The sequence below is a fragment of the Castanea sativa genome, chromosome 7 (assembly GCF_040712315.1).
Source record: "Castanea sativa cultivar Marrone di Chiusa Pesio chromosome 7, ASM4071231v1".
In the NCBI taxonomy this organism is placed as follows: Eukaryota; Viridiplantae; Streptophyta; class Magnoliopsida; order Fagales; family Fagaceae; genus Castanea; species Castanea sativa.
In genome coordinates, this window is record NC_134019.1 from 37530231 (window position 1) to 37554257 (window position 24027).

General features: G+C 31.2%; 2 protein-coding genes across 2 annotated transcripts; both read left to right on the forward strand.

Annotated features, from left to right (window-relative positions):
- Positions 1-704: 704 nt before the first annotated feature.
- On the forward strand, positions 705-6300 carry LOC142642446 (putative jasmonic acid carboxyl methyltransferase 2). Its single transcript, XM_075816794.1, has 4 exons — positions 705-779; positions 2973-3377; positions 4313-4573; positions 5941-6300. The coding sequence occupies exons 1-4, from the start codon at positions 705-707 to the stop codon at positions 6298-6300; spliced, it is 1101 nt and encodes a 366-aa protein (XP_075672909.1).
- A 13313-nt stretch (positions 6301-19613) lies between these two features.
- Positions 19614-23332, forward strand: LOC142642296 (S-adenosyl-L-methionine:benzoic acid/salicylic acid carboxyl methyltransferase 3-like). Its single transcript, XM_075816648.1, has 4 exons — positions 19614-19746; positions 19838-20242; positions 21140-21394; positions 22709-23332. The coding sequence occupies exons 1-4, from the start codon at positions 19672-19674 to the stop codon at positions 23066-23068; spliced, it is 1095 nt and encodes a 364-aa protein (XP_075672763.1). The 5' UTR covers positions 19614-19671; the 3' UTR covers positions 23069-23332.
- The last annotated feature ends 695 nt before the right edge of the window (positions 23333-24027 follow it).

Here is a 24027-nt window from a genome sequence, read left to right on the forward strand (position 1 = left end):
AGAACGTAACTTATCAAACAAAAAACAGATTAACACATAAGAGATTTCTGTTTTCAATTTTCGCCTAAACTAATAAGTGATTGTTGTTTAACGATAAAGACCAATAATCATGAAATTATCGTCATAAATTAAATTCTAATTGTATCTATCCAAAAAAAAATCATAATTTGAGCCACTTTTCTAATTATAGGCCTTAGGCTTAGCAGCTTAGGTTTAGGCCTGTACATATGGCGGACCTAATCGAATTTATTATAAAAAAATACAGGTGCACCACATGCACGTCTCAAAACTATTTTCGAAGTTTTTATATACAATCTAGTCGTATTCTAAAATCTAGTCGTATTTTGAACCAAATGATACTTGCAATGTGAATCCCTTTTTTCTAGTTATATAAATAATAACTAGGTGTTATTTTAAGATCTAGTTGTATTCTGAACCAAGTGAGACTTGCCATGTGAAATCGAAGTACTAGATTCTAAAGTCGAAGAATGCTGCCAAAACTGATCAGCAGCGAGGTATGCGGAGGAATCTTTAATTCTTTATCCTTTGTAGAAACTACAAAGCATGACATATTCATAAGTTTACGTATATATAGTACGTAAGCTCGAATAATACATGGGCTACCATTGAGCTATATATATATACATATATACAATAGCACAAGGTGAAGAGCAAACCAAAATTAAGAGCATTAGAAAGCAGATATGGAGGTGAAGCAAGTCCTTCGCATGAATGGGGGAGAGGGAAAAACAAGCTATGCAACCCACTCACAACATCAAGTCTCTCTCTCTCTCTCTCTCTCTCTCTCTCTCTCTCTCTCTCTCTCTCTCTCTCTCTCTCTCTCTCTCTCTCTCTCAATGTTGTTCTTTTCTTTCCCCTAGTTGTAATGTGTTTATGTTCCATTTGGTTGTAAGAGCATTACCATCCATGAAAAAAAAAATAATAAAGCATGAAAAAAAAAAAAGAAGCATTTTGCATCACTAAAAGTTACTTCTTCTTTTTTATGAATAAGTTAATTTATCTATTTTATATTATTACTTAAACAATTTGTACATATCATATATCATATTCTTTATTTTACAATACATCACATTAAAATAATATTACTTTAATGTAAAAGAGAGAGATAGAGAGAGTTAAAGAGGAATACATTTTTTTTTTTTTTGCATGTTGCTAGAGTACTTATGCAAATTTGCAAGAACATTAGTATTGGGTGTACCAAAACACCAAACAACAAAAAAGTAGCTTCATCTGCTTTGCCATTTGCTAAAAATTTTGCAAAAAAAAAAAAAATCACTAGCAATGCTACTTTTTCTTTTCTTTTCTTCTCTCTCCTCTTAGACCTCTCTCTTCTCACTCTCTTAGACCTCTTTCTTCTCTCTGATTGGGTTGTGGTGGTTAGGTCGATGGGTTTCGATCTGGTTATGGCTTGTTATGGTAGTGGTGGTCGTTGTGTAGCGGATTGGGCTAATTGGGTTGTGAACCTTGTGGTGGTGGGTTGTTGATTGGGTTGGTTGGTTTCAATCTGATTATGGTTGTTGTTGTGGTGGTGAGTTGGGTTGTGGTGGTGGATCGTTGATTAGGTTGTGGTGATTGGGTTGTTGGGTTTGATCTTTGATTTGTTGATGGGTTGTGGGAGTGATGCTGCTAGATTGTGAGGATGGTGCTAGGTTTTTTTCTTGTATCTTTTTTTTAATACAATAGGAGTTGTTTAGGTTATTTTAGTGTATTGTATGTTAGAATAGACGAACGGTAGGAGTTATTGTAGTGTATATTGTTAAATAGTGGGTTAAAATAGCAAAATTAGATTTTTAGTTTGCTAAAATACCTCATTTTTTAGGATACCAAATGCTAATACTCTAAGCACTTTAGTAACAGGCAACCAAAAAAAAAAAAAATTGCATTTAGCTCACCAGATGTAAGTGTTTTTTGTTCACTTTTTGTGAAGAGAAATGATATGCTCAAAACATTTTTATAATACTTTCATAATAAATTTTAAATGACATATTGTTATAGATTGCTATTGGTGGGGGAAAAAAGTAATTTTAATTGTATTTTCAAATTAGAAATAATAATAACTTACTATTTATGATTTGTTGTGAAAATATTGTGGACATAGTACTTCTTTTCTTATGAATATAATTATCTATTTTTATGCATACTCCAATAAGATTATCTTTAAAAAAAACAAACTGACAAAAGTCACAAATTAGGGGGAAAATAACTGGCTTCACAAAAATGTCTACGTTCATGGGTATATTCTAAGCTTTCATTTTCACTAAATTAATAATTAAAAACAAAACAATTAGAAATCCAAGTTTAGAACCCCTTTTTACAAGAACCTGTATAACACAACTCACAACTTCATTCTCTTTGTAGTACTTCACCATATAGGCCAAACCCTCGTAAGAAAAAAAATATATACATACATACAGACGTTTATATATATATATATATATATATATATATATATATATATATATATATATATATATATATATGTGTGTGTGTGTGTGTGTGTGAAGCGTAAACCGTAGATCCTACACACTTAAAAATTGTTTATAGTTAAATTTTATTTTAAGAAATTATTTTTATTGATTTGTTGAATTTGAAAAATAAACTTGACAAAAATATATTTATACATAAAAATAAAAAGGTAAAGTAAATTAAGTAATTGATAAGCTGAATAAACGGAAAAAGCTTTAATTGGCTAATGAACCCCTTCACTTACGAAAAAAACTAGGAATGCATATAAAGATACTAAATATTATAAATCCAAAAACATATTACATCATTTAAATTATTTACTTGAAAAAGAAACAATGCCGTACACTTTTTTTTATATAAATATTTTGAACTCTGGAATCTGGATACCTCTACTGAAAACTAAAAAAATACTAATTGGGTTACAAAATTTTTGGTTGTTTTCAATCATTTTTAATTAACTAAGAACATGATATTTTTCATTGCAGAGAATGGTGGCATCTATGGTCAAGCCCATAGTTGAAGAGAGCATTGAGGAGCTTTACCAAACCTTATTCCCCGAGTGCTTGAAGATTGCAGATTTGGGATGCTCATTAGGACCCAACACCCTTCTAGTTGTATCAGAAATCATAGACATTCTTAGCACTACATCTCAGAAGTTGAACTCACCGTTACCTTCATTGCAAGCATTCCTAAATGATCTCCCCGGCAATGACTTCAACACAATTTTCAGGTCACTGCAGAGCTTCTATAGGAAATTGGAGACTGAGAAGGGAAACACCTTTGGAAATTGCTTCATATCTGGAGTGCCTGGGTCTTTCTATGGGAGGCTCTTCCCTTGCAATTCCCTTCACTTTGTTCATTCTTCTTATGCTATTATGTGGCTCTCCGAGGTTAATATATAATTCCCTTTTACTTTCTCAGTTTATGATGATGGGGTTTCAACACTTTCCATTGCATTTAATTTTGCTAGAGTTTACCATCATATACCCTTGGTGCAATGGTCACTCTACAAGTATAAGTACTTATGGAGTATAAGGAGCAAGGGTCAGGATTCAAGTTTCCAGGAGGGAGATTCACACACATATACACTTAGATTAGGTTAGAGTAGAAATTCTATCTTGTATCAAAAAAAAATTTGCTAGGGTTTAAACAAATAGGGACTCCACATGCATTAATATTGTAATAATTTCATGCACTATTTTCTTGAGAGAAAATGAGAGAATCTTATTGTTTTTTAAGGTTTTAAATATATTACCACTGTACACCCTTGATGCGATGGTCAATCCATAAATATAAGTGTTTATAGGGTGTGGAGGGCAAAAATTGGCATTCAAGTCTCCAGGAGAGAGTTTCATACACATATACATGTTAGAGTAAAAATTCTATCTTGTATAAAAATAATAAAATAAATAAATATATCAACCCATAATTCTAAAATCAATCTACTAAAAGCCCATTGTCTTTGTCATTATTATTTTTTTAATAATAATTAACAAAATATTTTATTAATTATTATTAAAAAATAATAATTAATAAATAGAAAACGAAGAATCACGGTTGCTATTATGTGAATACAATCTTTTAGACTTGTCATGAGAGTTTAATAGATGACCGTATTTTACTTCCTACATAGCTTTCACATTCCTAGCTATCCGAGAATATATAATTATTTATTTGACTGGGTACAGTATGTAAAACCATCTTTTATATGTTTAATCTAAAAGCCATTTGAGCATCGATCCAAGTAATGGCAATGAATTTTAAGTCCATGCATGTTTTAGACTTTTAGTAGCTATATATAGGTGACTGAGGAAATCAATTGCAGGTACCAAAAGGGTTAGTGAGCCAGACAGGAGAAGCACTCAACAAAGGAAACATTTGCATTGCAAAGACAAGCCCTCCTGCTGTGTTTAAAGCATATTTGGACCAATTTGAAAGGGACTTCACACTTTTCCTAAAGTCTCGAGCGGAAGAATTAGTTGCTGGTGGTTGTATGGTCCTCACAACCATGGGAAGCATCAAAAGCGTTGATCCCCTTTCCATTTGGGAAGTCGTTGGTCTAAAACTCAATGACATGGTCTTGGAGGTATTAAAGATTTTTTTATTTAAACAAACGAGGATATCTATATACCGAGTATTTAACTATTATGTGGCGTTTGGTACGTGGGAATCTACATTACTCTTGGCATCTAAATTCCTAGGAATGTGATTCCTAGGAATCACATTCCTAAGAACGTAGCTATTCCTATGTTTGGTTTCATTGGGAATATCTTAAGATTCCTAGGAATGTGAGATGATAATATTTGGTTTATTCTCATGAATCTTAAATGAATTATATATTTTTCCTATTCTATCCTTAGATTTGAATGTGAACTACCAAGTCCTTAAAAAAAAATCTTCCTCTAAATAAATAATGAAAAACCAAATATAAACAATTAATTATGAAAAATTCATTAAAATTATAGTCTAACATTTCAAAATGACAGGTATAATACAAAAATAACTATTTAAATTCTCAAATGATTTTATTCTTAATAATAATTTTAAAATAGTTTAATCCATAATAATTTGTTTTATATTTTATCTTAATTGATTAAATGATAATGAAAAATGATTAAAATTGTCAATCTATAAAAAATACAGTTTCCTTTAAGCTTGGGAATCTGGATTTCCACATGTTTTAAAGAGAATCCACATTCCCACTGAGAGGGGAATCCAGATTCCCCTGGCATCTGATTCCTTAGCGTGATTTGCAACCAAACATAGGAATCTTTAAACATTCCTAGGAATCCTAAAACATTACCCCGTACCAAACGCCACATTAAAGTATTTAAGTTATGGATGTTGCTCGTAACTAAAAAATATATATTTAATTGGGTTAAAATAAAAAGAGATGCCCAAAAACCTAGAGTAACGAATAATAAGCCATAAGAATGCTGAATCTGAATGACTAACAAGCATAGCATAAAAGGATGATTGATTCGGCACTTAGGAAGCATAAACATTTCATTAAGAGTATTGTATTTATATCATACCAGTGTCCGGCTGTTTTATGTTATCATTTTTAAGAAAATTGCACATGTCACTGTATTATGCTCATAGAAGTCCTTGTATTTGTATCCGTGTCTGTGTTTTATAAGTCATCAATTTTCTTTTCTTTTCTTTTTGGTTGGCTGGATGGTCAATCGCTTACTAGCAAAGTTTCAAAGGTTGGCGCCAGGCGGTGAAAACAAACGATAAAAACCCACTTTTCTTTTCTTCTCTTCTCTTTTCCTTAATAGATAAAAAATTTCATGTCATAAAAAATGCATACATGCATGGATTATGTTATATATGATTAAAAAAATGACATTGACATTAGGGCCGTGGGTGATAAGCAAGCAAGGGACACAATGACAACAACAATCTCAAATTACAGAAAAGTACATGCTAATCATGCTTAATTAATTGCAGGGCCTGATTGAAGAGTCAAAACTGGACACCTTCAATTTGCCATACTATGCAGCTACTATGGAGGAAGTGAAGAAGGTAATCGATGCCGAAGGATCTTTTACTTTGCAGAAACTTGAAGCTTTCAAAGTGAATTGGGACACCTATATAAAGAAGGCTAACAGGGGTCTTGATAAGCAAGCAAGGGAAGCCATACTTGCCAATGACATTAGGGCCGTGGGTGAGCCCATTTTGGCAAGCCATTTTGGGGAAGCATCCATGGAGGATTTGTTCCGTAGGTTTAAAGAGGTTGTGCTTGATCACATGGAGAAGGAGAAATGTGTGTACTTTAATTTGGTTATCTCCTTGAAAAAGAAGGGTTGAAGGTTAATTAACTTGTAGAAGTGCAATTCTTGAGAAAAGGAAGCTTTGTAAGATTGTTCTTACTTTCTTATTGTATGCTTATTATGCCATATGGATTACATGGTAGAAAATCTTTCCTATTTTTTCAGCGCCTTCTTTAAGGTTGCGTTTGGTTGGGTGTAAAATATTTTCCAGGTGTAAAATAATTTCAGTTGAAAATATTTTCAGGAAAAGAAAATATTTTTAGGTGTTTGGTAATATTTTAAAAAATACTTTGGAAAATATTTTCAAGTGTTTGGTTGTGATCTTGAAAATATTATAGAAAATACATTTTCTACTTGTTGCTCACATTTTCTCAGCTTCCAAACAAATATCATTTCCCAATACAGAACAACAAAACCCAAAAAAAAAAACTCTTCAAATTTTCTCAATACAGCACAACAAAACCCAAAAAAAAAAAAAAAACTCATCATAAAATTTTCTCAATATAGAACAACAAAACTCAAATCCGATCAGAGAAGAACGAAGAGAGATTTCTCAATATAGATCAACAAAACCCAAAAAAAAAAAATCATCAAATCCAGTCAGAGAAGAACGAAGACAGAGAGAGAGAGAGAGAGAGAGGCGACTGGGTTCGACGTTGAGGCAAGATTGCGCGACGGAGGTGAAGGCGAGCACGATCAGACCGGGCTCATCAGAGATCGCGCGGCGATGGCGATGGCAAAGGGGAGATCGCGCCGGCGCGGCAATGGCGAAGGCGAGATCGCGCAGCGATAGCGATGGCGATGGTGAAGGGGAGATTGCGCCGGCGCGGCGATGGCGATGGCAAAGGCGCGATCTTGCCGGTGCAGGTTGGAGCGCGATCTCGCCGGCGCGGGTTGGAGCGCGATCTCACTCTCTCTACTCTTTCTTCGTGCTCTCTCTCCCTCTTCGTGCTCTGTCTCTCTGTTTTCTGAAAAATTTCTATTTGAAGGTAAAATAGAGATGGAAATTGTTTTACGGGTGGGAAGGGGGTATTTTACGGTCAATGCAAGTGATTTTCACTTTGACCAAGTTTTCAGTTGTTGCCAAACACACGCAAACGCGTAAAACATTTTCTGAAACTTATTTACTGTCCAACCAAACGCAGCCTAAGCTTCAAAACCCATAAAAAGAACACAATAGTGAAGATTTAAAATAATAATAATAATGATAATAATGATAATAATATTGATAATAAAGAAGATAGAGTTAAAAGGAGAGAGAGAGAGAGAGAGAGAGAGAGAGAGAGAGAGAATATTATTGTTATCTTTCAAAAGTAGAATACAAATACTAATAGAATCTTGAATTCTTTATGAAATAATTTATTCTCTTTCATAAAATTTATTTAAGCAATAAAAATTTGTGTAAAGTACCTAAAATTTGAAGAAGAAAAAAAATACATGGTAGAAACATGAATAAGACCAAATCCTTACTAAAATAGAAACTTATGTTAGACTATTATATATATATATATATATATATATATATATATATATATATATATATATATATATAACAATATTTTAAATAGACAAATACAAAAAGCAAATTTAGTTTCCTTAAATTATATATATATAAAGGGGGGGGGGGGGGCAGAACACAGCGCTGAAGGCGGAACATAATAATAATATATTGAAAGAAAGTAAAACCAACCAAGGAGGCGGTAGTGCAAGATATAATCAAAGTAATTTAAAACAATAATAAGGCGGTAGAATCAGCCAAGCAGTATATCAAAAACAATAATAAGGCGGTAGAACTAGCCAAGCAGTATATCAAAACATTTTAAAATATATTAAACACAAAATTGAAAGTAGTTATTATTGAAAATAGATAACAATACTCACAGTAGTAGTAGTTACAGGATTTCAACAGTTCATCAATACAAAGCTTGAAACTAGTTCTAGTTACAAGATTTGTAGGGAAATAGTGTAGTAGTGGAAATCCTAGAGATAAAATTCTAAAGGAGAGAAGTAGGCCTAAAGAAAATTCTGGCTCTAGAGAATTCTGTGTTAAATATAAGGGACATCCCCCCTTAAATAGGCAAAAAAAGCGTAATGAACAGTAACAGTGAATAGTGAACAGTAACCGTGAACAGTAAAAAGTGAACAATAACTTTTCACTTTTTTGGCTCAAATCAGCACAAGCAAGAGCAGAGTGAGACTTCACTTCAGTCTTCATCATTTGGCATTTTATGCCGAAAGTAACCAAGTGACATCATGAGGAATCCATTTTATCAAAACCACATCATTTGAGGGGAGCAAGCAGTACAATAATTGAAACTCTCACCAGGAGTAAATATTGTAGCATTTTGGCCGTTGTGCAGGCCAGAAAAATAAGAGAATCTGAATCAATCTTCCTCTAAATTAGGGGTATCTTCTTCATCGTGACAAAACCATTCCTAATTGTAAGGGTAGTAAGGGTTTTTTGTCACAGATGCTACAGAGGACTGTTCATCTTCTGAATCATCAGCAACTTCTTTCTCCTTTGATATCATCTTAAGGAGAGGATACAGAGCGTCAGTGTCCTTGCGAATTTCATCCAAAGGAGAACCCTTCTTCTTAGGCTTAACAGAGGTTTTAACAATTTTAGCAGATGTAGAAGCAGGTGCAAAAGGCTGAACTGCATCAGCTAGTTCAGCCTTTTGCACTGGGGTATTGATCTTGACCGTAGGTAGAGCATTTAGGGATGGAAAATCCCTATTAAAAATGTTAACAATTGCCTATGTGTGGGGAAACTTATCCCACCACTTAACATACCAGCGACGCACGAGAACATCTCTTTCCTTATCATATTGCCATTTCAAGATCCAAGGGACCTTATATCTCTTAATGAAATGGAGCAAAGTAGGGAATTTAGCACCATAAGCATCAACTTTGAACGCACTTTTAAAATATTGGAAAGAACCTATCAGCGGTTCTGGAAATATTTAATTCAATAGCAGAGCCAAACTGGGTCCACCAGCAAATGAACAAAAGAGGCAAGTCGAATTTGAAATCCTTATCAAAATTAACAAACCATGAATGAGTGATGTTTTCATTCTGATGCAGCATGAATCTAAACCAAGCAGTGAGATAATCATGATATGAATAAGGGACAGAGGAGGTTGGTAGCTTTCTTGTGGAGGCAAGGTTGGGGCCCCACATTTCTTCGAAAATAATATGATTTAGGAAAACATTGTGGTAAATAATCTTAGAAGTGTTGTTCTTATTGTTAAGATATGTGTTCTTAAATCCTATTGTATGATATTATGTATGACATTATGTTGTGATTAATAAAATATAAAATGATGGTAACATGAATATGAGACATTATCATATAGTTTATGAGATGCATAGTATGTGATTTATGTGATTTAGTCACAAAAGATATAAATCACAAATTTTTTGTAAACTCAGAATTGTAGTTCTTAGTCAGTGATAAAATTGGGCATTTCATCTGTGAAGACTATAACGTATCAACTAAGAGCATTTGTCTTGATCATGGAAATGAAGATTTCTAGTTAGTATGTTGATATGTTTTAAGAGTTAAAACATATTGAACTGGACCACAATGAGATTTATTATTCTTCTAACAACTGTCAAATGAATAATAAACTCACGACTTCTATTTACATGAACTCTTAATCTTGAAAAGATAACGGACCTGATTATGAAGTGTAGGTTACTTTAACATATCGGGAGTGAAGTCTAAAGTCACGATCAAAACTTCAGTTTGTTGGGCAGCCACATTTAGTGTTGATGGAACATATATTCTTAAGATGGAATTCATAATTTCTTACCGGAGATATAAAACATTCTCTTGAGATAAGTTTAATGGGTTTGGTTATTTAGAGTGTTAGGCTTAATCACTTTACTAAGGTGTTACTAAGGTATATATTTATGGAATTGAATTTCATAAATATGATAAATAACTTAAATGATTAAACCGAGTACTCAAGGAATTAAGATGTAGTAATTTACAAAGTGATAGCCTACTTTCATGACTTTGTATTACTATGAATATTATGAAGGGGTTGTATGTATAATAAAGTCTTGCGATATAATTTATAAATAAGGCCTAGAGTGCAATTATATTTATATAGTGGTATTAAATATAAGTAATGGTAACTTTGGACTTGTCAAGAGTTGACAGAAAAGCCCAAGGCCCATTGGAGTTAGTGTTTTATTGGTCCCTTTTGGTCCCACTCCAAGCCACACACTTAAACCCAATTGGAAAGGTCCAAAAAGCCAACCTAATTAGATAATCAATTAGATATTAAGGGAGAAATATACATAATTTGCTAAGTGTATGAAATGGTGTGTATGTGAGTATGAAACACTCTAATTTTCTCCCTTGAAAACTGATTAAGAGACCACACTTCTTGGGCCTAAAGTGGAATTGGAGTGAAGATTAAAAGTGTCCCCAAATACTTCTAATCTTTGTTTTGAAATTCACCACACCAAGGTACGCTCTCTTATTCTTAAATTCTGAAACTTACATAGTGCATATTATCGATTGCGAATGACGTAGATCCGTTAAATTTTCACTGCGTATGCTTTGTATGCGATACAAACATGTGATTTTCCAACAATTGGTATCAGAGTGGTCTTCATTTTCGAATCTATATAACATGTTTAGTGAGTTTTAGAATCAAAGAAAACTATTTTCATAGTTGTGAAAATTTTGCAATCATTTTTCTGCATATTATAGTTTTGAAACTAGTCTAATTAAAACTGATTTTGATGTTATGATGTTGTTTAAGTTTGATTTTAACCATGTAAAATTGAATTTTAACACTTTAAAATCAATGAAATTCAAGTTTTAATCTTAATCTCATCGTTTTTTATCATTAAGAATGTGTTTTTTCATTGGAAACGTCAAAAATGGTTAAAAGAAAAATACTGTTTTTGGGCATTTTCGCAACTGGTGAGTCACGAGAGATAAGCGGATCCATTTTAGGAAAGTTTTGACACCGCTTTATAGGAAATGAAAAAAGCTATCAAAACATTAATTGCTTTTTTTTCTTTTCTTATAAAAACTTTTTTTAAAAAGATTATTAACCAATGCCCGCATTCGTTAGCATTTCTCTTTAATCAAATATAGAATTATGTTCATAATATACACTTAGATGTCGCGCGATTGCTAAGTTTTATTTTTTTTTTTAGTGTAAAAGTTTTAAAAAAAAAAAAAAAGATATAGAAGCGACTGAAAATCATCTACAACAATCAAAATTATATGAGCAATAAAACAATTAGAAAAATAGAAACACTAAGTGTCTGTTTGGCTAACTTATTTTTTGCCAACTTATTTTACAATTCAACTTATTTTTTCTACTATTCATAGGTCCCACTACACTTTTTGGTACTATTCATAGGTTCCACTGTTCTATTTCAACTAACATCTACCTTTATCTACAGTACTTTCAACAAAAAATTTCAATTTTAACAAAATAAGCGAATTCCAAACAGACCCTAGGAGAAAAAAGAGATTTTTTTTTTTAAAAAAAATTAAACAAGAGGAGGATAAAACATTTATTTATGTTTGATTTTAGCAATTAACTTGTAGTGCAAAAGAAATAAATATAGATAAAAAGTTAATCATTATATTAAAATAAGTTAGCTAGAAAAAACTTATGAGAAAGAGAGAGAGATAGAGTGAAAAAAAAAAAAAAAAAAAAAAAAACATTATTGATCCCTGAAGTTTACTTTGTGAGTATAATTGGTCCCTTAAGTTTCAAGTATGCACATTGGTCCCTCAAACTTTAAAAATGAACGATGTTAATCCTTCTATTAACTTCAATTAATAATCTGTATATATTAAGAGGATTCAGAAAGTTAGCTATTGCTTTTTTTTTTATCAAAAATACCCCTAAATTAATTAACCAACAAATTAAAAAATGGGGTTAAAATAGTAAATTGGCAAAAGAAAGTTAGTTATTGTTTTTTTTACTATCAAAAATACCCCTACCTAAAACTTAAAATTGGAGTTAAAATAGTAAATTGACAAAAATAACAAATTCTTATTTCTACGTTGAAATGCCTTCTTACTTCTAATAAACTCTTACTTTTACGTTGATTTAAATTCCTACATCTAGTCACTAACTCCCTACAAAATAGGAACACTCTTTTGTTAGTTTTAAAACTCTTCCAATCTACAAAACTCACCTCACGTATTCATTACACCCTTAGATTTTTTTGTGAATGAAAAAAGTAGAAATCCCAAATTATAATAAATGCAAAATTATTAATTTTTACTTAAAAAATAGAAGAGCGTCTCGCGCGTGCTCAGAGGCTATGTTACTTATGTGGCTGACCATAGGGGTGACAAAATTGGACACGACTCATGAACCCGACACTACATGACACGAATTAGTAGATTATGGGTTGAGGTTTGATGGGTTAATGTCATATTTGGGTTGACACGATTGACCTGTTTAATAAATGAGTTGGGTTAATGTCCAACCATTGGAACCTGTTTGACCTGTCTGACCTGTTTAATTAAATGGCATTTTACCAATATACCCTTCAAACCTTAGGTATATAAACTCATTAGTTATTATGATTTATTTTCTTTGACATATTATGATTGATTATTTGTGATATTGAGATATACCTTAGATTTGAATGATTATTTGTGACGTAATTACTCGTTAATTTTAAATTTTACGTTACATTATATACACACACACACACACAAATTAGTTTTTCATAATTCATATCAATTTGGTTAATACAATTTTTTTTTTTTCATTTTGATAAACAGGTTGACACGACTGACTTGTTTGATAAATGGGTTGTGTTAGGATTGAGATTTCTTGACCCGTTTAATAAACATATTGGGTTAGTGTTAACTCATAGAGTTAGATACTCATAAGTCAACATGACATGAACCCGACACGTGAACACGAATTGCTACCTCTAGCTAACCAAATAATGACTTGTCACTTTTTTTAATGACGTATCATTTTTTTAATTAAAAAATTACAAAAACTATTAGTATAAGTTTTAAAAAATAGATTTACACATCCAGGCGTCCTTATCATTTTGGTAAAAACTTAATAATTAAAAAAAAAAACTGCATATTTCTCCCCTTCAGTCCTTCTCTCTCATGTTCTTCGTCTACCATCTCCTAGAAAATACCCAATATCAAACTCTAATTCAACTAACTCATTTGCACAATAATAGTGTCTCTTAATACGTGTCTGTTTAGTAATATTGTTCTAATAACGTAATTTAAGTGTTATGAAAATACATGTAAATAAAAGTATTGTGGAAATACATGTTGGGTTGTTTAAACAACAAAAACTGTTGTTTAAACAACACTAACAAACAAACCCTAAGAGTTAGAATCAACTATGAATAAATTTATTCAATTTCAAAACATTTTCTAATGTCTCCCCTTTTGTTTCAATTTCACTAGGTTTTCAAATCTAAATGTAATCTTGATCTTCTTTTCAAACCTAAATCAAAATCTCCATAATGCATATGAAGCCTTATGGGAAAAGACAAAAGAGCAACAACTCCATATAATTCCAAATCTCGGTCCTATTTGTATCGACTACATAGCAATGGATTATAATTGTCTTAGATGCTTATAAAGATTCAGACGGAAACCCAGGTGTGGTATTTGAAAGTTCAAAAACTAAGGCATGAAAGTTAGAAATCTTCAAACATTTGAAGAATCTTAAGTATTATATACAGGTTTCATTTTCTGGGAAAAAAAATTAAAGAAATAAAGGTCCTTTTTTCTTTCTCCACCCTGAAAGTGGTAGTCAATGTGAGAATCTTTGTTGCTTGTCACATTTGTTGCATTCAGAGAGTAATGTTATTTTAATCGCAACAAACATATTAATACAGTAAAAAAAAATTATGATAAATATTATACTCCTTGCACTACTATAATATAGATTTGACCGATAGCTATATTTGCCATCCTCCCCCCCCCACACAATCAACACCATCCTTTATGATAGGATAATTTTGAAACTGCTATATAATTTTGCTTTTCTTTTTTACAAAATAATGTGATAATAAATATAATTAATGCTATATAAATAGAATAATAAATAAAAAATATTAACTATTTCATCATTATATTTTAAATACTGACATACGAGTTTATAAATGATGCAGTAACTTTTATTGTAAAACTTAAATCATAAAACAAGTATTTTTAAATTATAAAAATCTTTGTCTTAATATATCTTACTCTTAATTACCATATTATAAATAAATCCTATAAGTATAAATTATGGTACAGTAAAATATAAGAAGAATCCAAACTCACCCTCTGCCGGCTTGGTTTTGGTGGGTCAGGTCATGACTCATGACTCAGGAGGGAATCTTCTTTCCACTCCACCAGTCCACCTCCGACATGACAAGACCAGACCGCCTGATTTCTTTCCTTCTCTTCTCACTCCTACTTCACTACTGTCCTTCAAATTTCCAAAATAGCAATCTTGTTTAGATAGGTTTAAATAAAACTTATTTTGTTAAAATTAAAAATTAAAAATCGGAAATTTGTAGTAAAATAATTTTTAAATGTATAAATAATGATGTGAGACTCATTTTTAATGGAAAAATTACTGAAAAGTAAAGTTTGTGAGTTTCATAAATAGTACACGATGTACTGTTCACGGTTGAATTGGCCAAAAGTTACTGCTTAAAAAAAAAAAAAAAAGGAGAAAACGAGAACACGGACGCAGAGATGCTAGATCCAAACAGTCACTTCTTAGACTTGCTATTTTCCTGCCATTCTAACACGGCAAACTTTGACCGATAGAGAAAAATGGAGAATCAATTTGAATGTAACAAGTAAAATCATTCATAGTATATGGGGACAAAAAAAAATACATATCATGGACTAAACGCTAAACCAGCTCATATATAGTAGCCTTTAAATGAGAAATGTTGCAAACACAATAAAATACATAATTTTGCCAGAGTTAAGGGTGGAGGAATTATGAATTCAACATTTTTTTCTATACCATTTACAATATGGACGAATTATCAAAAAATTAAATTGTGTATTTTATTGTAATACTAGCATTTTTTTCTCAAATTTACTCTCCTCTATAATATTATTAAAAATGCTTAATTTTACCATTTAATTATTATTGGTATAAGAAATTAGAACATGAAGTATTGAATGCCACAAGATTGTTAGGATATATATATATATATATATATATATATATATATATATATATATATATATATATATATATATATATATATATATAGTTTAGAGTGAAAAGATTCGAAATATAAATTGTTTTACACTTTCTCCTTTGAAAATACCAAGAATCAATTATATTATTTGACTTACAATACTCTTGACATGTCAATAACAAAAATGAAAAATTATATTTTGCCACCCTAAAGTATATATCTAGTTAAATTTTACGCTTCAAAATTTCATAATGCACGATTCCTCCCTAAACTATAAATTGTTTTACACTTTGCACCATGCCTTCAATTCTACCATTAACTTAGACGGCACCATATGAAAAGACCTAATTTCCTTTTCTTCTCAATCCCTATAAAAACAAAGAAGAAATTACATTTTACCACCTTAAACTGTACTCTCAATTACAATTTACACCCTAAACATTAGTTTTCTATCCAAAATAACGGCAAAATTGACGGCACGCGGGTTGCAAAGTGTAAGATGGGTTATAATTTAGAATGCTAACTGTGCATTCTGAAAGTTTAGGGTACAAAGTATAATATAATGTATAATTTATGGTGGTAAAGTATAATTACCCAAAAAAAAAAAAAGTACTACTAACTCAAATTTATGGCTTGGCTTGTGAGTTGTGAACAATAGAAAATAAAAAGTAGAAAAGGTCAACACACATGACACCTGACCTAGGTTTAGGTGGTTTATGTCCATGAAGTATCTATAGTTTTATTGTGGTATTTAACATAGATATAGGAATCCTCCTATTATAATTGGGCTATAGGCAGGTGAGAAATTACCAAAAATCAGGTTAAGGACATTTAAAATCTATTCAAATAACAAAAATATCTCTAATAATTGTACAAACACCATATAATACACATACATCCAAATCAATAACATTTTCCTAAAATTATGGGGATTAAAATCATCACTAGACAGAATCTGAACCCATATTTGAGAAAAAGTAAAAAGTTTTATGCTTTTTTTTTTTTTTTCTCTTATATGTGACCATATGAGTAAAGGAATGTTGGAGAGAAAGTGTGATACTGGAAAAAATCTAAAGGAAGAAGCTTGCTTTTGTGTGTTGAAGCCTAACATACCATACTAAGTGAACAGTAACAATTTATTCTCTTTTCCATTGACATGATGGAGCCACATGTAGCAGGGGGACCCACCCCCAAAAAATTATTTTTTCTTTGTAATCAGGGACAGAGGCACACATAAACTTGGGGGAGGGGGACCATGCCCCCCCCCCCCCCCAAAGCTTTTGAAACCCCTATATAATACCATATAAAAAAAAAAAAAAAAGCTGGCCCCTACATATGTATTAATTGGTCCCTTCAAAAAAATTCACATACCTAGTCTAATGTTAGTTTTAGTGGTTTCCCCATTGATATATGTTGTGGTTGTATGATCGATCAAAGGGCTAAGGCAATTATTTCTCAAAACTACATAGAATGGCATACTAGCATGAGTGATAAAAATATTTGATACCATTAGTATGTCTCAATCTTATTGGTTAATGATTGGATGTATCCAGCGCATGGAACTATTAGGATTAAAGAAAGTATATGAAAGTAATGAAAATAATTAGCTAAGTGGGATTGTCTAGCAAATTATGGCATATAAAATGACTAAAACAAAGTAAAAGTATTAGTTACCCTTCAATCATTATCCTTTGGTTCAACAAGTAACTGGAGCAATTGTCATATGTTTTATTTTGTTGTGGGTCTTATGTATTATACAATGTTAATTTCTTTATAGCATTCCTTTTGAAATATGACAGTTTTTACAATTACAATATTTTAGTTTCTCAAGTGGACTTCATTCAACAAAATACACGTTTACTCAAACCAAAAAGAAAAAAAAATACAAAGTTGTCAAGGTGCTATTTTTTTTTTTAAGTAAACAAAAGTGCACTATGTTTGTGCATGTTCAAATGTGAAAGAAGCTAAAAGTTTATTGTTTTGCTTAAACTAACGATTTTTTTGGTGGCATTCTTAATCATTAAGCTTGATTTCTTTATTTCTTTTAACTCTATCTATCTCACATATACGTATACATAAATATATGAGTTATGTCTAATGTACAAACATGTAATTCGGCCACCCTAAGTTAAAAATCCTAGCTACACCCCTATTTGTAATATTATTATATTTATAAGTAATTTTTAGGAAAAATACCATTTTGTTCCCTCAATTTTTTTTTAGCATTTATATTCTTGTTAGTGTAAGCATATTTATACCTACTCAATGATATTATATCATAACTCACCCAAAATTTATGTCAAGTGATAATATTATATATATATAATAGATTATAACTTAGCATATGTAGTTTTGTGTAAAATGTAATAATATCTCTCCACCTTATTCTTTTCTTATTATGCCATTTTAGTTTCCAATTGTTTTCATGTGTGTTGATTCATAATTAATTTAATCACAATCTCAGTCTCGTATACTATGAGCAAATTGTTAAAAAAGTGTTTCATATAATTATCATGTGGCGTAAAAATCATTGAATACATAACATGTGATTTGAGAATATATACAAACACCCTTACATATTATTCTTTTGCATAAAAAAATTTAAAATAAAAACATAAAATATAAAAATTATTCTTCAAATTATTGTACATAAAAATATAACGACATATTTTTTTTTCTTAAAACTAGCAACTTTGTAATGCTTATACTCTTTTATATATATATATATATATACACACACACATATATACTTACAATGAGTGTGAGAGGATTTAAACCCTAAATATCTTTATTGAAAATACTAAGAGATGTGAACCAATTGAGCCGCAAAAATCTTGACATAATGTTTATCCTTTTTAGACATAAAGTAATTAGATTCAATTTATAATGAATACATGCACACATATTCTTGTGTAAACTTAAGGTTAACTACATTCCCCCAAAGAAAATTTCTTAACTCTACCACTACCCATTGATTACATATTAAATCAAAATAAGATATGGTTAAGTAAGAGAAAATCTATAAATTGACAACAAATTTGACATCTATTGATGTGTGGCAAATTACTACTTGAAAGTAAAAAAAGTTATGTAAGTGATAATTCCAAATAAAAACTAAATACAAACTTATTAACTCTCTATTGGTGTTAAAATACTGTCAAATTTTTTGTAGCATTGCTCGGTACATAAAGTAAATGGGAAAAATGTGGAGGTATATATGGTATTTGATAATTTTTTTTTAATGTTAAGGAATGGCTTAAACCTTATATCAAAAATCAAACAAGACTACACCCGTGAAACTTGCTGACCATATGACCAGACATGAAATTTTGAATCATGCATGCAAGATAGTCCAGCTAATTAGACTGATATAGACATCTTTTCGTTTTTGTTTTTTATAAGGATCTGATTAATAGGTGGTTTAAAGACATTTTTTAATAAATAATTTTAAGAAAAATTTTAAATTATTTTTATAAAAAATATACAAAATTATCCAAAAATTTAGTTAATTTTTTCATTTTTCATAAATATATTTTAAAAGTAATCTTATATAAACAAATGGTCTTAAAGTATCTGTTAACAAAATCTTTTTTTATAAGAAGTTTTTTATTATTACAAACAAACTCACAACTTTTACTATAATTTTTCTATGCTACTACTTGCTACTATTACTTTCCCATAAATCTACCATTTTTTAATTAAATATAGTGTTTGTTTAGCTAGCTTATTTTTTGCCAACTTATTTTACTATTCAGTTTTTTTTTGTTACTATTTATAGGTCTCACTACACTTTTTGATTTTATTTATAAATTTTACTATACTATTTCAACTAACATTTGATTTTATTTACAGTACTTTTAGTAAAAAAAATTCAATTTTAATAAATTAAGCGAATTTTAAAATTATACTTTTTTTTTTCTTTTTTTTTTTGGCGCTACTCTGTATTTTTTGTTTATAATTGATTAGATAGGCATCTACTCAGTCTTGTGTTGCACCACTCTTCAAAAAATATATATATATAAAAACCCTTGGTTACTGTAGCTTATACTAAGGAAGCAAAAGGACATTGGTAAACTTACTAAACACCATTACGTAAGCTTGAATATGCCAGCTTTAATTCCATTTTTGCTATAAATAGACGCACCTACCAGTTTATTACACACACAAAAATAAGCAAAGAAGAATAGCTTTAGAAACTAGAAACTAGTATCAATAAGCAACAATGGAGGTAGAGCAAGTCCTTCACATGAATGGTGGAGATGGAAAAACAAGCTATGCAATGAACTCGCAACTTCAAGTCAGTCCTCTCTCAATGTCACTCTTAATGTTGTTTTGTTCTTTTCTTTCTCATATATACATCAACTTGATTTGTTTGTTTAAAATTGTAGAGAACTGTGGCAGCTATGGTTAAGCCCATACTTGAAGAGAGCATGGAGGAGCTTTACCTCACTCTGTTCCCCGAGTGTTTGAAAATGGCGGATTTGGGTTGCTCAGCTGGACCAAATACCCTTTTAGCTGTATCAAAAGTCATGGACATCATTGGCACCAAGTCCCAAAAGCTGAACCGCCCACCACCCTCATTGCAAGCATTCCTAAACGATCTTCCAGGGAATGACTTCAACAGCATTTTCAAGTCATTGCCAAGCTTCTATAAGAAGTTGGAGAATGAGAAGGGAACCTCATTTGGGCACTGTTTCATAACCGCAGTGCCAGGGTCTTTCTATGGCAGGCTCTTCCCTAACAATTCCCTGCACTTTGTTCATTCTTGTTATGCTCTTATGTGGCTCTCCGAGGTTGATAATATTCTAGCTAGCTAATTTCCCCATTAGTAGTCGCCTTTTTTTTTCTTTGATTTTAGAATTTTTAGGATGATAAATCCCATGGACACAACTTTTGTACCATAATCATGGTTTTAAAAATCAAATCAGAGGCAAAATCGTTTTTGTCTCTGGTTTCGGTTTAACCCAATTTTGGCCGATTTTGGGCATTTTTACTAGATTGTACTAGTATTTAGTTATTGCTTGAACTGGTTGGTTTAGTCCGATTTTTAAAACCAATGCATAAATTTTACTACAATATGATATAGTTGATTATGAGTGGTGGGAAAAAAAAGTAGCGAGATTATGTGAGAGTAATAAGCAGTCATTTACAATCTACCACATTAAAGTTATGACAGAAAAAGTTGTAGTCATAAAAGAATTCTTTTAAAATTTCAATAAATTCATGATTTCTATTTTCTTTCTTTAGTTTTCAAAACCAAATGAAAGTGCGCATTAAGTTCCAGCAGATTCTAGCTCCATCCAAATTGACAAAAAATGTCACGCCATTTAACCCTCTATGTATATATAGGAAGTGGTGTTGGTGTGGAACGTATGGTGGATCGAACTTGAGACTTATGGGGTTACATCACACTCCAAACCAATGAACTCACTGCATAAACACCAATGTTAGCAAAATGCATACAAGTTATTTCTTTTCTTTTTTTGATATATGCATACAAATTGTTAAATACTTAATTAATGGTATATACAAACTTGCAAAGATAGGACTTTTCATGAGAGATATTTTACTTCCTATCTTTCATGCTTTGAAAATTTCATGTAGGTTTATCTTAAGTAACTTTAAGCATCCTAGTAATTCAATTAGTTCTTCGTTATGTATGCAATGTGACAATGAAAAATTTTATATAGGCACCAAAACAGTTGGTTAGCAAGGAGGCCATGAACAAGGGGAACATATGTATTGCAAAGACAAGCCCACCTCCTGTGTTTAATGCATACCTGGAGCAATTTGAAAGAGACTTCAAAATGTTCCTGAAGTGTAGGGCAGAAGAGTTAGTCCCAGGAGGTCGGATGGTCCTCACAACTATGGGCAGCATTAAAAGCAACGATCCTCTTTGCATTTGGGAAGTTGTTGGACTGAACCTCAACGACATGGTCTTGGAGGTAAGGAAGTGTCTAACTTGTAGAGAGAGACGTATGAGCTAAAAATAATTTTCTGTTACATAAAAATAATAACTTGTAGAGAGAGATAAATATATAGATCCTCTTCGCATTTGGTAACTATTTTTTCCTCTTATTTTCTATTTCCAAAAATAATTCTGTTTTTGAGACTAAATTCTTATTTGGCAACCCAAAATGAACAGAAAACAAAAACTATTCTCAAACTCAATTTGTGAAGAAAACTAAAAATATGCAAAAGACTGTTTTTAGTTTTTAATTTTCAAAAGTCAATGAACGTTTAATTTAATGAATCTGTCTCATTTAATAAGTTAACATTAGAGTTCAAATCCTAATAATAACATATTTTAGTTTTTTTTTTTTTCTTCAAAAAACTATCTTTTTAATTTCAATTAACTAAACATGTTGTTGATTTCAAAAATACAAGAAAAGTGTTTTTTCTTTATATTCCCAAATACAGGTTTTTGGAAATAGAAAAAAAGAATTGTTACCAAACATAACCTAAAGTTTTTACAATTTTTTTCACAACTATTTGAGGTGACATGTATGTTGTAAGTAGTGCTAAAAAAAAGTATAAGAAAATTACTCGCTATTACGTACACTCTACATACTCCCTTTTGAAATCGTATTTTTAAAACATTATTTTAGTCCATGTGGTAATATGTATGTGATGAGTGTGTAATTATTATCACTTTAAAATATTTGTGTTAGTTGTGAACTATTAAAATATATATATATAACTTCAATCATAACTTAATATGCTATATTATTTAAGTGACACCAATTACATTTATTATCGTGGTTAGATTTTTTTTTTTTCGCAAAATTTATAATAACTTGTAATGTGAACGAAAATTAAAGACCCAAGTCAAGTATGGAAAGTGGGTAAATATGAGCCAATTATAATCGTACGTCTATGGGACTATGGCCTCTGGGCACACCACTGTTGATCTTTTTTTACCTCCATCGACTTATGCCGACCCAAGATCCTTCCTGCCATACGTTATTCACGGGCTGTCTGTCCCGGTATCCTGCTGCTGCTGCTGCACCATGCAAATTATAACGGAAAAGGCATAAAATTATTGCTGCTATAATACAAGTTTTCAACAACTATTGGTACTATTTTTTGCTAGAAAGAGATAGGACATGTATTTAGTACACCTAATTATATAAGATAAAACCATGTCTAAGAGTTCGACATTTTTAGATTTTATTTTTAATGGAACTTAACTTTGTTGGAGTCTTTTCTTCTATTGTAACTATTAAATTATCAAAGTTACTTTGGTTCATTAATTTCAGGGCTTAATAGAAGCAGAGAAACTGGACACCTTCAATTTGCCATACTATGCACCAACTACCGAGGAAGTCAAGAGGGTGATCGAGGTTGAAGGATCTTTTACTTTGCTTAAACTTGAAGTTTTCAAAATGGATTGGGACTCTCACATAAAGAAAGCTAATAGCGGCCTCGATAGGCAAGAAAGGGCAACAATGATTGCCACTTACATTAGGGCCGTTGGTGAACCTATATTGGCTAGCCAGTTTGGTGAAGAAAACATGGACAACTTGTTTCAAAGGTTTAAAGATGTTGTCCTTGATCACATGGAAGCAGAGAAATGTGAATACGTTAATTTGGTCATCTCCTTGACAAAAAGGGGTTGAATTTTAAGGTTAAAGAAAAAGTGATGCTGAGAATAACGTCCGCCAGTGCAGTGGCAGCATTGTGGACAATATGTGCGTCATTTCAGTTTGTGTCGAAGTTATTTGTGGACTATATTTTAGGAGTCGTGTTTTGATTATCAAATAAGTTGTTGTGTCGGTTACTTTATGACTTTATGGTCTATGTTTTTGGTATTGCAAGTATTGATTGGTCACACTTTGTTTTTGCCAATAAATATTATATCAATCATGAGTACTTTTGACTTAGAGAAGTGTTTGTAAATGCGGCCTACTACTTTAGCTCGAGTGATTTCGCCTATATGAATCAAACATGGATCTTGGACACATTAATTGCATGGCATTCACAAATCACAACTCCCGATTGAGTGATATCATAGGACAACCTCCTTTCCATTGGTTGAATTAGTTGAGAAATTGAGAGACTGGTTGGTATAATTTAACTAATTTTCAGTCAAATTTAATTAATTAATCAAATTATGCTTACACACTCAGATTATGGTTAATTCTAACCATAAACCAATATCCTTAAAACAAATAAACTATGGACCTAGCTAACACGTTATAGACTTAACTTTTGTTTACGATTTGCTAATTTATAAACCATGGACTTAACAGAATCTTTTATATATTTGGCCATCTTAAATGATTTGGGTATGCATCAAGAAAATTGGATAGGGGGAGGGGGGTTAATAGTTTTTAGTGTTTAAATACTGAAAATTGAGTCTTCAAAAAAAAAAAAAATACATGTTTGGTAGGAGAGTTTAACAAAGATTTGAGTCATAGTTTTCAATTTAGAGTGTTTGCATTGTATTTTGAGAATACCACAAAAGAAGTTTTCAGTTTTCAAGTAATAGTTTTTAGTGGCATTATTGTAATTATTTTGAAAACTGTAGAACCCATATGACGTTGACAACACATAAATCACAAACTTCTTAAAGATG

Bases quoted from the DNA above. Each gene is read 5' to 3' on its own strand.
- LOC142642296 (XM_075816648.1), top strand. From the start codon at position 19,672: ATGGAGGTAGAGCAAGTCCTTCACATGAATGGTGGAGATGGAAAAACA. The intron at 20,243-21,139 runs GTTGATAATATT...AATTTTATATAG, and splicing joins CTCTTATGTGGCTCTCCGAG to GCACCAAAACAGTTGGTTAG. The intron at 21,395-22,708 runs GTAAGGAAGTGT...CATTAATTTCAG, and splicing joins TCAACGACATGGTCTTGGAG to GGCTTAATAGAAGCAGAGAA.
- LOC142642446 (XM_075816794.1), top strand. From the start codon at position 705: ATGGAGGTGAAGCAAGTCCTTCGCATGAATGGGGGAGAGGGAAAAACA. The intron at 3,378-4,312 runs GTTAATATATAA...AATCAATTGCAG, and splicing joins CTATTATGTGGCTCTCCGAG to GTACCAAAAGGGTTAGTGAG. The intron at 4,574-5,940 runs GTATTAAAGATT...AATTAATTGCAG, and splicing joins TCAATGACATGGTCTTGGAG to GGCCTGATTGAAGAGTCAAA.